This window comes from Narcine bancroftii, chromosome 5 (assembly GCF_036971445.1).
Source record: "Narcine bancroftii isolate sNarBan1 chromosome 5, sNarBan1.hap1, whole genome shotgun sequence".
Classification (NCBI taxonomy): domain Eukaryota; kingdom Metazoa; phylum Chordata; class Chondrichthyes; order Torpediniformes; family Narcinidae; genus Narcine; species Narcine bancroftii.
In genome coordinates, this window is record NC_091473.1 from 161,126,627 (window position 1) to 161,141,173 (window position 14,547).

Sequence of the window (14,547 nt, forward strand, 5' to 3'; positions counted from 1 at the left end):
TCGTCAGGGGTGTTAGGCCTCATGTTTTCTCTTCAGCATAGAGAAGGCATGTTCAATTGGATTTAGATTGATGACTGACTTGGCCACTCAAGAATTTTCCAGTTTTTTGGCTTTGAAAACTCCTTTGTTGCTTTAGCAATCTGTTTGGGGGTCATTGTCTTGGGTAGGATGAAGCACAATCCAATGAGTTTGGAGGCATTTGCTCAAATTTGAGCAAATAAGATAGTTTTATACACCTCAGAATTCATTGTGCTACTACCATCAACAGTTAAATTGTCAATGAAGATAAATGACCCAGTTCCTGTGGCAGCCATACATGCCCAGGCCTTAACACCTCCACCACCATGTTTCACAAATGAGGAAGTATGCTTTGGATCTTGGACAGTTCCTTTATGTGCCACATTTTCTCTTGCCATCACTTTGGTGCAGGTTAATCATGGTCTCATCTGTCCACGAGACCTTTTACCAGAAAGCTCTGCAGGCTCTTTTAAATACTTCTTGGCAAACTAATCTGGCCATCCTGTTTCTGTGGCTAGCTAGTGGTTTGCATCTTGCAGTGTAGCCTCTGCATTTCTGTTCACAAAGTCTTCTGCAGACAGACGTCATTGACACATCCACACCTGCTTCCTGAAAAATGTTTCTGTTCTGTCGGACAGGTGTTTGGGATTTTTCTTCATTATGATGAGAATTCTTCTGTTATCAGCAGTGGAGTTTTCCTTGGCCTACCAGTCCCTTTGCAATTACTGAGCTCACCAGTGCGCTCTTTCATCTTAATGATGTTCCAAACTGTTGATTTTTGGTAATTCTAAGGTTTGGGTTATGTCTCTTAGTATTTTATTATTGTTTTTCAGCCACATAATGGCTTCTTTGACTTTCATTGGCACAACTTTGGTCCTCGAGTTGAAAAATGGCAACTACAGACTCCAAATGTGATTAAAAGCTTGGAGGGTAGGCATTTGTATCTCCACCTTTGCTACATGAAGGCACTGTTTGACGTGCTGAGTTTCTCCAGCATTTGTGTTTTTTCAAAGGCTTAGAGGGCAACCCTAGCTATTATACCTGCACCAAAGAAGCAATAAAACATACCCAAGTACTCACAAACATCTGTGAAGCCAAATGTCCCAAACATTATAGTGCCCTGAAATTTGGGGGGGGGGGGGGGCAACAGTACAACTCTAATTATCTGAAATGATCAAGACGGTGCTTGTGTTGGATACAAAAAAAATTTTTGGAGAACTGGTAATTTTTTTAAAACAGCCCAGTAGCAACATAAAATCACTTGTAACAGTGTTTAAACAACACTGGAAGACTTTTAATGTTTAATTCTCACCAAAAAAAAATGCTGAGCACTGTCGATCCCCAAGGTCTCCCAACTGCCACTGCCAATCACCAAGACTGACCAACCACTGCCACCATACCCTGGGGAGACTTCTTGGGCTGGTGGAACACTCACTGGTGAGTTGGCAGGCCCCTGCCTCCCCAGGCATTGGAGCACCTGACTCCCAAGTTCCTAATGAATCCTCCCCTAAGCCTACTGCACGTGCACCCTGGGGAGTCCAGTGTGCATGTGCAGTTGTCGGACACATGGAGAATTCGGCGTTGGGTGCTCTTGTTCTGCCGTGGAGAGAGGTGAGAGAGAGAGGAAGAGGGAGAGGAAGAGGTGAGAGAGGAGGGAGAGAGGTGAAGAAGAGGGAGAGGAGAGAAGAGGTGAAGAAGAGGGAGAGGAGAGAAGAGGTGAAGAAGAGGGAGAGGAGAGGAAGAGTGAAGAGAGGGAGAGGAGAGAAGAGGGTGAAGAAGAGGGGAGAGGAGAGAAGAGGGTGAAGAAGAGGAGAGGAGGAGAGGAGAGAAGAGGTGAAGAAGAGGGAGAGGGAGAGAGGAGAGGGAGAAGAGGGAGAGGGAGAGGAGGAGGAGAGGAGAGGAGAGAAGAGGGAGAGGAGAGAAGAGGGAGAGGAGAGAAGAGGGAGAGGAGAGAGAGGGAGGAGGAGAGAGAGGAGAGGAGAGAAGAGGGAGAGGAGAGAAGAGGGAGAGGAGAGAAGAGGGGAGAGGAGAGGAGAGGAGAGGGGAGGAGAGGAGAGGAGAGGGAGAGGAGAGGGAGAGGGAGAGGAGAGGAGAGGAGAGGAGAGGAGAGGGAGAGGAGAGGAGAGGGAGAGGAGAGGAGAGGGAGAGGAGAGGGAGAGGAGAGGAGAGGAGAGGAGAGGAGAGGAGAGGAGAGGGAGAGGAGAGGAAGAGGAGAGGAGAGGAGAGGAGAGGGAGAGGAGAGGAGAGGGAGAGGAGAGGAGAGGAGAGAAGAGGAGAGGGAGAGGAAGGAGAGGGAGAGGAGAGGGAGAGGAAGAGGAGAGGAGAGAAGAGGAGAGGAGGAAGAGGGAGAGAGAGGAAGAGGAGAGGAGAGAGGGAGAGGAGAGAAGAGGGAGAGGAGAGAAGAGGGAGAGAGAGGAGAGGGAGAGGAGAGGAGAGGGAGAGGAGAGAAGAGGGAGAGGAGAGGAGAGGGAGAGGATGGGAGAGGGAGAGGAGAGGAGAGGGAGAGAGAGGAGGGAGAGGGAGAGGGAGAGGGAGAGGAGAGGAGAGGAGAGGAGAGGAGAGGAGAGGGAGAGGGAGAGGAGAGGGAGAGGAGAGGAGAGGGAGAGGAGAGGAGAGGGAGAGGAGAGGGAGAGGAGAGGAGAGGGAGAGGAGGAGAGGGAGAGGAGAGGAGAGGGAGAGGAGAGGAGAGGAGAGGAGAGGAGAGGAGAGGGAGAGGAGGGAGAGGAGAGGAGGGGGAAGAGGAGGGGGAGAGGAGAGGGGAGAGGAGGGAAGGAGGAGGGGAAGAGAGGAGAGGGGAAGAGGGAGAGGGAAGAGGAGAGGGGAAGAGGAGGGGGGAAGAGGAGGGGGAGAGGAGGGGGAAGAGGAGGGGGAAGAGGAGGGGGAGAGGAGGGGGAAGAGGAGGGGGAAGAGGAGGGGGAAGAGGAGGGGGAAGAGGAGGGGGAGAGAGAGGGGGAAGAGGAGGGGGAAGAGGAGGGGGAAGAGGAGGGGAAGAGGAGGGGGAAGTTGAGAGGGGAGAGGAGGGGAAGAGGAGGGGGAAGAGGAGGGGGAAGAGAGGGGGAGAGGAGGGGAAGAGGAGGGGAAGTGGGGGTTGAGGAGGGGAGGAGGGGGAAGAGGAGGGGGAGGAGAGGAGGGGGAAGAGGAGGGGAAGAGGAGGGGAAGAGGAGGGGGGAAGAGGAGGGGGAAGAGGAGGGGGAAGAGGAGGGGGAAGAGGAGGGGGAAGAGGAGGGGAAGAAGGGGAGAGGGGAGGGGGGAAGAGGAGGGGATGATTAGTGGTGTATTGAAGGAGGTTGGATGAGTTGGACTTTAGTTGTGAATCTAATTATCTCTTATTTAATAAGTGTAAGAGGAGGAGGGGGAAGAGGAGGGGGAAGAGGAGGGGGAAGAGGAGGGGGAAGAGGAGGGGGAAGAGGAGGGGGAAGAGGAGGGGGAAGAGGAGGGGGAAGAGGAGGGGGAAGAGGAGGGGGAAGAGGAGGGGAAGGAGGGGGAAGAGGAGGGGGAAGAGGAGGGGGAAGAGGAGGGGGAAGAGGAGGGGGAAGAGGAGGGGGAAGAGGAGGGGGAAGAGGAGGGGGAAGAGGAGGGGGAAGAGGAGGGGGAAGAGGAGGGGGAAGAGGAGGGGGAAGAGGAGGGGGAAGAGGAGGGGGAAGAGGAGGGGGAAGAGGAGGGGGAAGAGGAGGGGGAAGAGGAGGGGGAAGAGGAGGGGGAAGAGGAGGGGGAAGAGGAGGGGGAAGAGGAGGGGGAAGAGGAGGGGGAAGAGGAGGGGGAAGAGGAGGGGGAAGAGGAGGGGGAAGAGGAGGGGGAAGAGGAGGGGGAAGAGGAGGGGGAAGAGGAGGGGGAAGAGGAGGGGGAAGAGGAGGGGGAAGAGGAGGGGGAAGAGGAGGGGGAAGAGGAGGGGGAAGAGGAGGGGAAGAGGAGGGGGAAGAGGAGGGGGAAGAGGAGGGGGAAGAGGAGGGGGAAGAGGAGGGGGAAGAGGAGGGGGAAGAGGAGGGGGAAGAGGAGGGGGAAGAGGAGGGGGAAGAGGAGGGGGAAGAGGAGGGGAAGAGGAGGGGGAAGAGGAGGGGGAAGAGGAGGGGGAAGAGGAGGGGGAAGAGGAGGGGGAAGAGGGGGAAGAGGAGGGGGAAGAGGAGGGGGAAGAGGAGGGGGAAGAGGAGGGGGAAGAGGAGGGGGAAGAGGAGGGGGAAGAGGAGGGGGAAGAGGAGGGGGAAGAGGAGGGGGAAGAGGAGGGGGAAGAGGAGGGGAAGAGGAGGGGGAAGAGGAGGGGGAAGAGGAGGGGGAAGAGGAGGGGGAAGAGGAGGGGGAAGAGGAGGGGGAAGAGGAGGGGGAAGAGGAGGGGGAAGAGGAGGGGGAAGAGGAGGGGGAAGAGGAGGGGGAAGAGGAGGGGGAAGAGGAGGGGGAAGAGGAGGGGGAAGAGGAGGGGGAAGAGGAGGGGGAAGAGGAGGGGGAAGAGGAGGGGGAGAGGAGGGGGAAGAGGAGGGGGAAGAGGAGGGGGAAGAGGGAGGGGGAAGAGGAGGGGGAAGAGGAGGGGGAAGAGGAGGGGGAAGAGGAGGGGGAAGAGGAGGGGAAGAGGAGGGGGAAGAGGAGGGGGAAGAGGAGGGGGAAGAGGAGGGGGAAGAGGAGGGGAAGAGGAGGGGGAAGAGGAGGGGGAAGAGGAGGGGGAAGAGGAGGGGGAAGAGGAGGGGGAAGAGGAGGGGGAAGAGGAGGGGGAAGAGGAGGGGGAAGAGGAGGGGGAAGAGGAGGGGGGAAGAGGAGGGGGAAGAGGAGGGGGAAGAGGAGGGGAAGAGGAGGGGGAAGAGGAGGGGGAAGAGGAGGGGGAAGAGGAGGGGGAAGAGGAGGGGGAAGAGGAGGGGGAAGAGGAGGGGAAGAGGAGGGGGAAGAGGAGGGGGAAGAGGAGGGGGGAAGAGGAGGGGGAAGAGGAGGGGGAAGAGGAGGGGGAAGAGGAGGGGGAAGAGGAGGGGGAAGAGGAGCGGGGAAGGGAGGGGAAGAGGAGGGGGAGAGGAGGGGGAAGAGGAGGGGGAAGAGGAGGGGGAAGAGGGAGGGGGGAAGAGGAGGGGGAAGAGGAGGGGGAAGAGGAGGGGAAGAGGAGGGGGAAGAGGAGGGGGAAGAGGAGGGGGAAGAGGAGGGGAAGAGGAGGGGGAAGAGGAGGGGGGAAGAGGAGGGGGAAGAGGAGGGGAAGAGGAGGGGGAAGAGGAGGGGGAGAGGAGGGGGAAGAGAGGGGGAAGAGGAGGGGGAAGAGGAGGGGAGAGGAGGGGAAGAGGAGGGGGAAGAGGAGGGGGAAGAGGAGGGGGGAAGAGGAGGGGGAAGAGGAGGGGGAAGAGGAGGGGGAAGAGGAGGGGGAAGAGGAGGGGGAAGAGGAGGGGGAAGAGGAGGGGAAGAGGAGGGGGAAGAGGAGGGGGAAGAGGAGGGGAGAGGAGGGGGAAGAGGAGGGGGAAGAGGAGGGGGAAGAGGAGGGGAAGAGGAGGGAAGAGGAGGGGGAAGAGGAGGGGGAAGAGGAGGGGGAAGAGGAGGGGAAGAGGAGGGGGAAGAGGAGGGGGGAAGAGGAGGGGGAAGAGGAGGGGGAGTGGTGGGGAAGAGGAGGGGGAAGAGGAGGGGTAAGAGGAGGGGGAAGAGGGAGGGGGAAGAGGAGGGGGAAGGGAGGGGAAGAGGAGGGGGAAGAGGAGGGGGAAGAGGAGGGGAGAGGGGGGAGAGGAGGGGAAGAGGAGGGGGAAGAGGAGGGGGAAGAGGAGGGGGAAGAGGAGGGGGAAGAGGAGGGGGAAGAGGAGGGGGAAGAGGAGGGGGAAGAGGAGGGGGAAGAGGAGGGGGAAGAGGAGGGGGAAGAGGAGGGGGAAGAGGAGGGGGAAGAGGAGGGGAAGAGGAGGGGAAGAGGAGGGGGAAGAGGAGGGGGAAGAGGAGGGGGAGAGGGAGGGGGAAGAGGAGGGGGAAGAGGAGGGGGAAGAGGAGGGGGAAGAGGAGGGGGAAGAGGAGGGGGAAGAGGAGGGGGAAGAGGAGGGGAAGAGGAGGGGGGGAAGAGGAGGGGGAAGAGGAGGGGGAAGAGGAGGGGAAGAGAGGGGGAGAGAGGAGGGGGAAGAGGAGGGGGAAGAGGAGGGGGAGGAGGGGGAAGAGGAGGGGAAGAGGAGGGGGAAGAGGAGGGGAAGAGGGGGGAGGGTGGGGGAAGAGGAGGGGAAGAGGAGGAAGAGGAGGGGGAAGAGGAGGGGGAAGAGGAGGGGGAAGAGGAGGGGGAAGAGGAGGGGAAGAGGAGGGGGAAGAGGAGGGGGAAGAGGAGGGGGAAGAGGATTGGCAGGAGCGCCTTGCTCGGCAGGCCACTCTTTATGATGCCAACGAGGGATTCTTCTGACCGCTTGCAGCTGGGAGACAGTGGCATGCAGTTTGAAGTGGAGAGTTGGAGAGAAAAGTCAATAGAGGAAGGTAAAGTAGAAATGGTTAGAGAGAAAGGAGGGAGTTACCTGAAACAAAGACGATCATCATTCTAATTTCACGTCGAGTGTTTTTTGCGAGGTCAGTTTGGCTCAAAAAATTCTGATAAATGAGGATTTCTGATTTCTTTCAGATATCCTCATTTATTCAAAATTTTAAATTTTTTGGATAAATGAAGATTTTGGAGAATCTGATTTTGGATTATCGGAGTTGTATTGTATGTAGTGTAAAAAATGCTGTCATTTCTACACGGTCAAACCAAAATGTATACAAATAACCTTGAATAAAATCTGGAATGTGCCCTTTAATTGCATGTGAATAGTCTGATTACAAATTTAAAATTGTGGAGTACAGGTAAATAAAGGGGGGAAAAAAAAGAATATGTCCCAAACATTATGGAGAGCACTGTACATGGTAGGCACTGAGGAATGCAGTGGAACAGAGGGATCTTGGAATACGGATATTATTCTCTAAAAGTGGCGTCACAGGTAGATAGGGTTGTAAAGAGTTTTTGACTCATAATCCTGCTTAAATTAAAGTATTGAGTATAGAAGTTGGGATGCTTATGGAAAGACATTGGTGAGGCCAAGTTTGAAGTATTGTGTGCAGTTTTACAAAGAACACTACAGCACAGTACAGGACCTTCGGGACTCGATGTTGTTTTGATGTATATACTCCTACCAAAAAAAAAACAACCCTTCCTACCTCATGACCCTCTATTTTTCTTTCATCAATTTTCCTGTCTAAGTCTCTTATATGGCCCTAATGTTTAAACCTCTACCACCACCCCCAGTTTTCCTCCCTTCACCTTGTACACTTTGGTCACATACCTACAGGTTATCAATTAAAATTGAAGTAGTTCAGAGAAGGTTTATTGGGATGTTGCCTGGACTTTAGGAATGAATTACAGGGAAAGGTAAAACGGATTAGGACTTTATTCGTTGGAGCATAGAAGGATGAATGGAGATTTGATTGTGGGATACAAAATTATGATTGGTAATGATGGCATAAATGCAAGTAGCCTTTTTCCACTGAGTTTAGGTGAGATACAAACCAGAGGGCATGGATGATGGGTGAAAAGAGAGATATTTAAGGGGAATAGTAGGTAGAATTTAGAGTGGTTGGAGTATGGAATGAGCTGCTAACTCAAATGGTGAATTCAGGGACATTTTTTGCATTTAAGAAAAATTTGGACAGCTACACAGAGGCTATGGACTGGGTGCAGGTCATTGAGACAAGGTAGAATAATAGTTCAGCACTGCCTGGAATGGGCTGTTTTCTGTGCTATAGTTATCTTTGTTCCTTCAGGTCAGCTCTATTCATGTGCAATGTCCTTTGTGTTTGTTCTTGTCTGATTACATTTTTTCTTTTTTTTGGAATATTTTATTTACAAATTTTAAACCACAACAGGAAATGCATTTCATCCAATCAAAAAAACTTTCAAAGGAGGACTGGAGAGTGTCAGGGGAATAAACTATATATTATAATAATTAATATTGGAGGTTGCCAAGAAATGAGGTCTTTAAAAGTGTGTTTAAAAATTCATACCCACATTTTGCAAATATAAGCACCATATTTTCCAAAATACAATATTGTAGCGGCGGCTATACTGCTCCTGCAATAACACACACAACCAGACGGGTTGAGCTCAGTGAGCAGACTGCTTTATTGCAGGTTACTGGGCTGTACTTATACTCCCAGCCCAGACCTGGCTGAGAACTGCGCTGGAGGGCACTGACGTCACTTGGGCGTCACGTGGTCCCCAAGCGGGGGTTTCTGAGCCCCGAGCTGGAAGGAAGGGAAACCCCCAACGGCGCCACTTTGGCCGGCTGCACCTCCGCGTGGCTTACAAGCGGGGCTGGTTCGCCTGCCTTGTGGTGAACCACCACTCAGCCCCCCCCGGGCGGCCTCACTTCTTGGGCTGGGCAACAACCACGGGCTCGGAGGGATCGAGGTGCGCTGGCTTCAGCCTGTCCATGGTTAACAGCTCATGCCTGCCGCCCAAGTCCAGTGTGAACGTCGAGCCAGAATGCTGTATAACCCTGTACGGCCCTCATACGGTCACTGCAGGGGTGCAGTGGTCGGGCCCCGCTGAACGAAAACGAGCTCCGTGGAAAGCAGCTTGCCAGGAATGTGAGACGGGCAGGTGCCATGCCTGGGCGGCGGTGGGGGGTCGAAGGAGTGCAAGCGTGCCCTGAGGTGAGGAAGTAGACCAGCTCAGCTGATGATGCCTGTAGATCTTCCTTGGGAGTGGAGTGGATGCCCAGGAGCACCTAAGGCAGTTCGTCCGTCCAGTCGGGACCAATGAGGCGGGCCATGAGTGCTGACTTAAGGTGGCGGTGCAGTCCATTGGCCTGCGGGTGGTAGGCTGAGGTGCAGTGTAGCTGGATCCCCAACCTGTTGCCGAGTTGTGCCCAGAGCGCAGATGTGAACTGGGCGCCCCGATCGCTGGTGAGGTGAGCCGGGACGCGAACCAGGCGATTCAACCATGCAACAGTGCTCAGGAGCAGTAGTCGGTGGAGGCGTCTGGCATCGGGATCGCCTTGGACCAGCGAGTGGTGAGGTCCACTACCCTAAACAGGTAATGGTTGTCCTGGGAAACGGGTAAGGGCTCGACGATGTCTACGTGAATATGGCTGAACCGTTCCCGGATGTGCTCGAACTACTTTACAGACGCCCTGGTGTGTCTGTGCACCTTGGACGTCCGGCAATGGGAGCATGTTCTGGCCCACCCCACGATCTGCTTCTGCAGTCTATGCCATATGAACCGTTCTGCCACCATCTGCACTGTGGACCTGATGGATGGATGTGAAAGGTCGTAGATGTGATGGAAGACCTGCCTGTACCACTGCTGGGGAACCACTGGCCGCAGGGTGCCCAAGGAGATATCACACAGGATGGTACCTTTGCTGCTTGGAGTCAGGAGGTCTTGGAACCGCAGGCCGGTGATGGCGGTCTTGAAGCCCCTCGTCTCCTCATCAGCTTCCTGGTCCCAGGCGAGCTGGTCAAAGTTGAGACCGGGCGTCAGCACGCAGAAAAAAAAATAGCAGAAATATCTCACTGCCAGGTACATGCCCAGTAATTCGCGGTCGAAGGCACTATACTTGTGTTCTGACGGGCGGAGCAGGCAGCTGAAGAATGCCAGCAGTTTCCAATGTCCATTCACCTGCTGCTCCAGGACGGCACTGATGGCTGTGGAGGAGGCATCGATAAAGAGTGGCGAATGCAGGTTGGTGTGCAGGTGGATGAGCATGGCGGCCTTCGCCAGGGCATCCTTGGTGGCCTTGGATGCGATGCAGGCTTCTGGGTTCCAAGCGAGCGTCTTGTGCTTGGCTGCAATGAGGGCAAACAGCGGCTGCATGATGCACACAGCTCCTGGAATGAAGCGGTTGTAAAAGTTGACCATACCCGCGAACTCCTGCAGCCCCTTGAGGCTGTCCGGGCGTGGGAACTCCCTGATAGCGGCGACCTTCGCAGCAGCAGGCGTGGCTATTTTGGCTGTGATGATATGGCCTAGGAACTGCATGGACTCTTTCCCGAACTGGCACTTGGCCAGGTTGATGGTAAGGCCGAAGTCGGCCAGCCGGGAGAAAAGGGCACATAGGTGGGCCTTGTGTTGTGCCCGGTCCTTGCTGGCGACGATGATGTTGTCCAAATAAATAAAGATGAAATCCAAGTCCCTGTCCACGGAGTCCATGAGGCACTGGAAGGTCTGAGTGGCGTTCTTGAGCCTGAACAGCATGCGCAGGAATTTGAACAAACCAAAGGAGGTGATGATGGCCGCCTTTGGTATGTCCTCAGGGTGCACCGGGATCTGGTGATATCTGTGCACCAGGTCAACCTTGGAGAAGTCCCTCGTGCCTGCAGGTTGGCCGTAAAGTCCTGGATGTGGGGGATGGGGTAACGGTCAGGAACTGTTGCCTCGTTGAGCCGAATGTTCCCCAGCTCCAACAGGTGTAAAAACTCCTCCTTTGCCACCTGGAGCTTGTCAGGCGGGAGCCGGCGTGCCTTGGCGTGAACTGGTGGGCCCTGGGTGGGGATGTAGTGGAACACCCCATGGCGCGGTAAGGCAGTGGAGAAGTGTGGGTTGAGGAGTGTCGGGAACTCGTCCAGGATCTGCTGGAACACGTCTCTGGGTGTGCTGATCGCAGCCATCTGCAGTTGCTCCGTGCGGGCGTCGTCGAGGCGAACGGCCTGGAAGGTATGGGCGTCCACCAGGTGCGTACCGCAAATGTCCACCAGAGGCCCGTGTGCGAGGAGGAAGTCTGCACCCAGGATGGCAGTCAGGAGGGACGAGACGGTGAACCTCCACATGAAATTCCTTTGGCCGATCTGGAAGTTGACTGTCTTGTCTCCATACGTCCGGATTGCCGTTGCGTTGACCATACGGAGGGGGGGTCCACGAGGTCGGTTCCTGGATTCGATGGCCGTGGCCGGGATGATGCTGATCTGGGCTCCAGTGTCAATGAGGAACTGCCAGCCACTGACTGAGTCCTGCAGGTAGAGAAAGCTGTGTCCTTGCTCAGCCACCACAGCCATTAACAGTGGCCAGCCTGGTTATTTCCCTGGAATGAGCAGGGCTGACGACACTTCCGGGCCTTGGCTCCCCAGCGCTGGTGGTAGAAGCAGAGGCCTGAAGCGGATGCTGCGTCCTTGGTTATGCTCTTTGGGGCCCCTGCAGGGGCCAGGTGCTCTACCGTAGTGCTAGGGCGGGCTTGGCATGGTCATGCCCATGCCTCGTGACTTGCTGGACCATTGAGCCTTCAGAAAATCGTGCAAGCCATAGCTCTTGGCCATTCTGGGCAACCTTCCTCGGGTCAGTGAAGCTCTCCTGAACCAGCAGAGGGCAGATGTCCTCGAGCATATGTTCAAGGAAGATGCGCTTGAAAAGTGGACAGTTGGTGTGCTCACCAATGAGCGCAAGCATTTTGTCCATCAGTTCCATCGGATGGACAAGATGCAGCACCCGAGTGGCACGCTGGTGTCTGGATAGTACGAGGGACCTGGTAAACAGTCGCTTGATGGTCTCATACTTGTCCTCGGCGGGTGGGTGCTGAACAAGGTGCAGCACATGTCTGGCGGTGGCCTGGTCCATGGCAGTGACCACATGGTAGAATTTGGTTGTGTCGGACGAAATCTGGCAGAGGTGAAACTGGGCCTCCGTGTGGCCGAACCAGGTCTCCGGCTCCTGAACCTAGAATTCAGGCAGTTTTACGGGTATACCTTTGATCCCAGGCTCGCTCATACTGGGTTCAAAAATGTTTTGATCATTTGGGGTCACCAATTGTAGCGGCGACTACACTGCTCCTGCAATAACACATACAGCCAGACTAGTTGAGCTCAGTGAGCAGACTGGTTTATTGTAGGCTGCTGGGCTGCACTTGTACTCCCAGCCCGGACCAGGCTGAGAACCGCGCTGGAGGGCGCTGATGATCCCCGGGCGTCACATGGTCCCCAAGCGCAGGTATCTGAGCCCCGAGCTGGAAGGAAGGGAAACCCCCGACGGAGCCATTTTGGCCGGCTGCCCTGCCGCGTGGCTTACAAGCGGGGCAGGTTCGCCTGTCTTGTGGTGAGCCGCCGCAATATATTTATTTTGGAAACTGTAAGTGATTTTCTCAAGTGGAATGCAACTACAAAGTTCTGCATCCCACCTCTCGATTCCTAAGACTGTGTCCTATTTCCAAGTTATTGCTATACATTTCCTAGAAACTGCTAAAGCAATTAGTATAAATCAGTTTGTTACATAGTTAATTTTAATTTAGGACTTGTACCCTTAATATTACCCAACAAAAATAACAACGATCCTGTGGGAATTTGACCCACGTTATTTGTTCCAAAAAATTACCAAATTCTACCCAGAGTGTTTAAATTTAGGATACTGCCAAGTAGAAGGCAAAAATCATCCAGTCTTTTGTCCACACCTAAAACGTAACTGATGCAAAAAATTATATTGAACCAAACTATATCTAACGTTAATAATTTGTCATCCTTATATATTCTCAAATATTTGTTTATTTAAATCTACTTCCCATCTTCATCTCAATTTATGCACCCCCATTTTGGGGGCTTTCCTTTGAAGTAAATTCGACATTACAGAAATAAATTTACTTATATTACTATTAAGAATCAGTAATTCAAATTCATATCAGCTAGGTAGCATCAAACTCGGACCTATTCTTTCAGTCAAAAAAGCCTCGGTGATAGCAAAGAAAAGTATCATTTGGCACTTTAAATTTATTTTTCATTCATTCAATTGTTAAAAATCTTGCTTCAAAAGAATCCTTTATCCACTCAATTCCATCTGCATCCAAATCCTCAAAAATTGATTATCAATAGAAAATGGTATGTCTATTTTGACATAAAGGCATTTTTCCTGAAATTTAACCTTGTGCCTATTTCATAATCAATTTTATTCTATAATTCAATCAAATGTTTCAAAAAAACAGGTGCTTCCTTTTTTGAATATTTTATTTGTAGTTTTCAAAATTGACCTCAACAGTTTACATGTCATCAACAGTTTTTACAAATTTGTGTCAACTGCAGCTTATCCTCGTCCCATCTATGGGAATTTTCTGTTGAGTTCAAACCTAATATTCCTTCCCCTTTCTCCCTCCCCCCAGCCCATTCCCTCGACCTCCAACATTTAACTGTTAGACAACCAAAGAAAAAATATCTTTTTTTTTAAACTTTATTTAACGGTTTTATCACAGGAATAAAAAGAAAAATTACATTTAGAGAAAAGATATAAAATAAAATAATATAATTACAATACAACATTAATAACCTAACTTAATTCAACCTAACCCCCCCTACATATACAAGAACTAAAAATCTATATATAAAAAAAACCTCCCTTCCCCTCCCCCAAAATAAAGAGTGAAGAATTAGTAAAATTAATAATATATATTAAAACAAAACACACACAAAGAAAAAGAAAAATATGACAAATAAAAATAATTAAAAAAAAAGATTTATCAGATCTAAAATATCACATCTAGGAACATACTTAAATCAAACTTAATGGCATATACTTAACAAATGGAGTCCACTTCAACATAAAAAAACATCTTATCTTGAATTGAAAAAGATATCCTTTCCATAATTAAACAAGACTTCATCTCTAAATACCACCTATCCAAAGTTAGTATATTTCTATCTTTCCAAGTCGACGCTATACATTTCTTGGCCACTGCTAAAGCTAAATAGATAAAAGAAATCTAATAATCATTTAATCCTGAATCAATTAATGATTGCATATTCCCTAATAAAAATATATCAGGATCTAATACAACACAAATATTATATAATCTATTAAATATAGATTGAATACCTTTCCAAAACTGTTGCAATCGGTCACAGGACCAAACAGTATGTAAAAGAGTACTAGCTGTCTGGTCACAACGAAAACAACAATCGGACTTACTAAGACCAAATTTTTTAAATTTTTCTGGTGTTAAATATAATTGATGTATAAAATTATAATTAATCATCGCTAATCTAGCATTAATCAATTTCCGAATACTGTTTTGACAAATTTCCATCCAAGCTTCTTCAGCTATTGTAGAACCTAAATCTTTTTCCCATTTCAACTTATCTTTATCCCAATCTTTCTTACTTTCATTTTCTTGTAAAATACAATACAAATCAGATATATATCCCTTTTCTGGTATTGAAAGTACATATTTCTCAAAGCTAGTTTCGGGCAATAAAGTCATTGGCCGACCACATATCTGTTTTACAAATGATCTTGATTGATAGTACACAAATACAGAATTTCCACTAATACCAAATTTCCTTTGTAATTCCTCAAAAGAACAAAAATGTCCTTCAAAAAAACAATCAGATAAGTTTTTTATTCCTTTCCTTTCCAATTGTTTCAAAGTGATATTGGAGACCATAAAAGGAACAAGTTGATTATTATATAATGGCAATCGCCCAGACCATTTATTTTTAAGCCCCATTTTATCAAGTTTACTCGTCCATAGATTCAATAAATGTTTCAATATTGGTACATCATAAGTTCATAACAAATTTTTATTCCATCGAAACAAAAATTCAAGTGGAGATTTTTCTAAAATAACTGCCAGTTCTATCTTTGTCCAACTGGGCGGATCCTCCATA

General features: G+C 51.0%; 1 protein-coding gene across 1 annotated transcript in view; it reads left to right on the forward strand.

Moving 5' to 3' along the window:
- The window catches only part of usp19 (ubiquitin specific peptidase 19), a 214,086-nt gene that overhangs the window by 59,519 nt on the left and 140,020 nt on the right, over positions 1 to 14,547 (forward strand). The window contains exons 11-21 of the mRNA XM_069942399.1: positions 6,357 to 6,417; positions 8,101 to 8,559; positions 8,883 to 9,007; positions 9,242 to 9,436; positions 9,522 to 9,751; positions 9,851 to 9,989; positions 10,228 to 10,326; positions 10,472 to 10,926; positions 11,108 to 11,242; positions 11,366 to 11,472; positions 11,907 to 12,028. Of these exons, the coding sequence (XP_069798500.1) occupies positions 6,357 to 6,417; positions 8,101 to 8,559; positions 8,883 to 9,007; positions 9,242 to 9,436; positions 9,522 to 9,751; positions 9,851 to 9,989; positions 10,228 to 10,326; positions 10,472 to 10,926; positions 11,108 to 11,242; positions 11,366 to 11,472; positions 11,907 to 12,028 (2,127 nt within the window). The remainder of the gene's footprint in view (positions 1 to 6,356; positions 6,418 to 8,100; positions 8,560 to 8,882; positions 9,008 to 9,241; positions 9,437 to 9,521; positions 9,752 to 9,850; positions 9,990 to 10,227; positions 10,327 to 10,471; positions 10,927 to 11,107; positions 11,243 to 11,365; positions 11,473 to 11,906; positions 12,029 to 14,547) is intronic.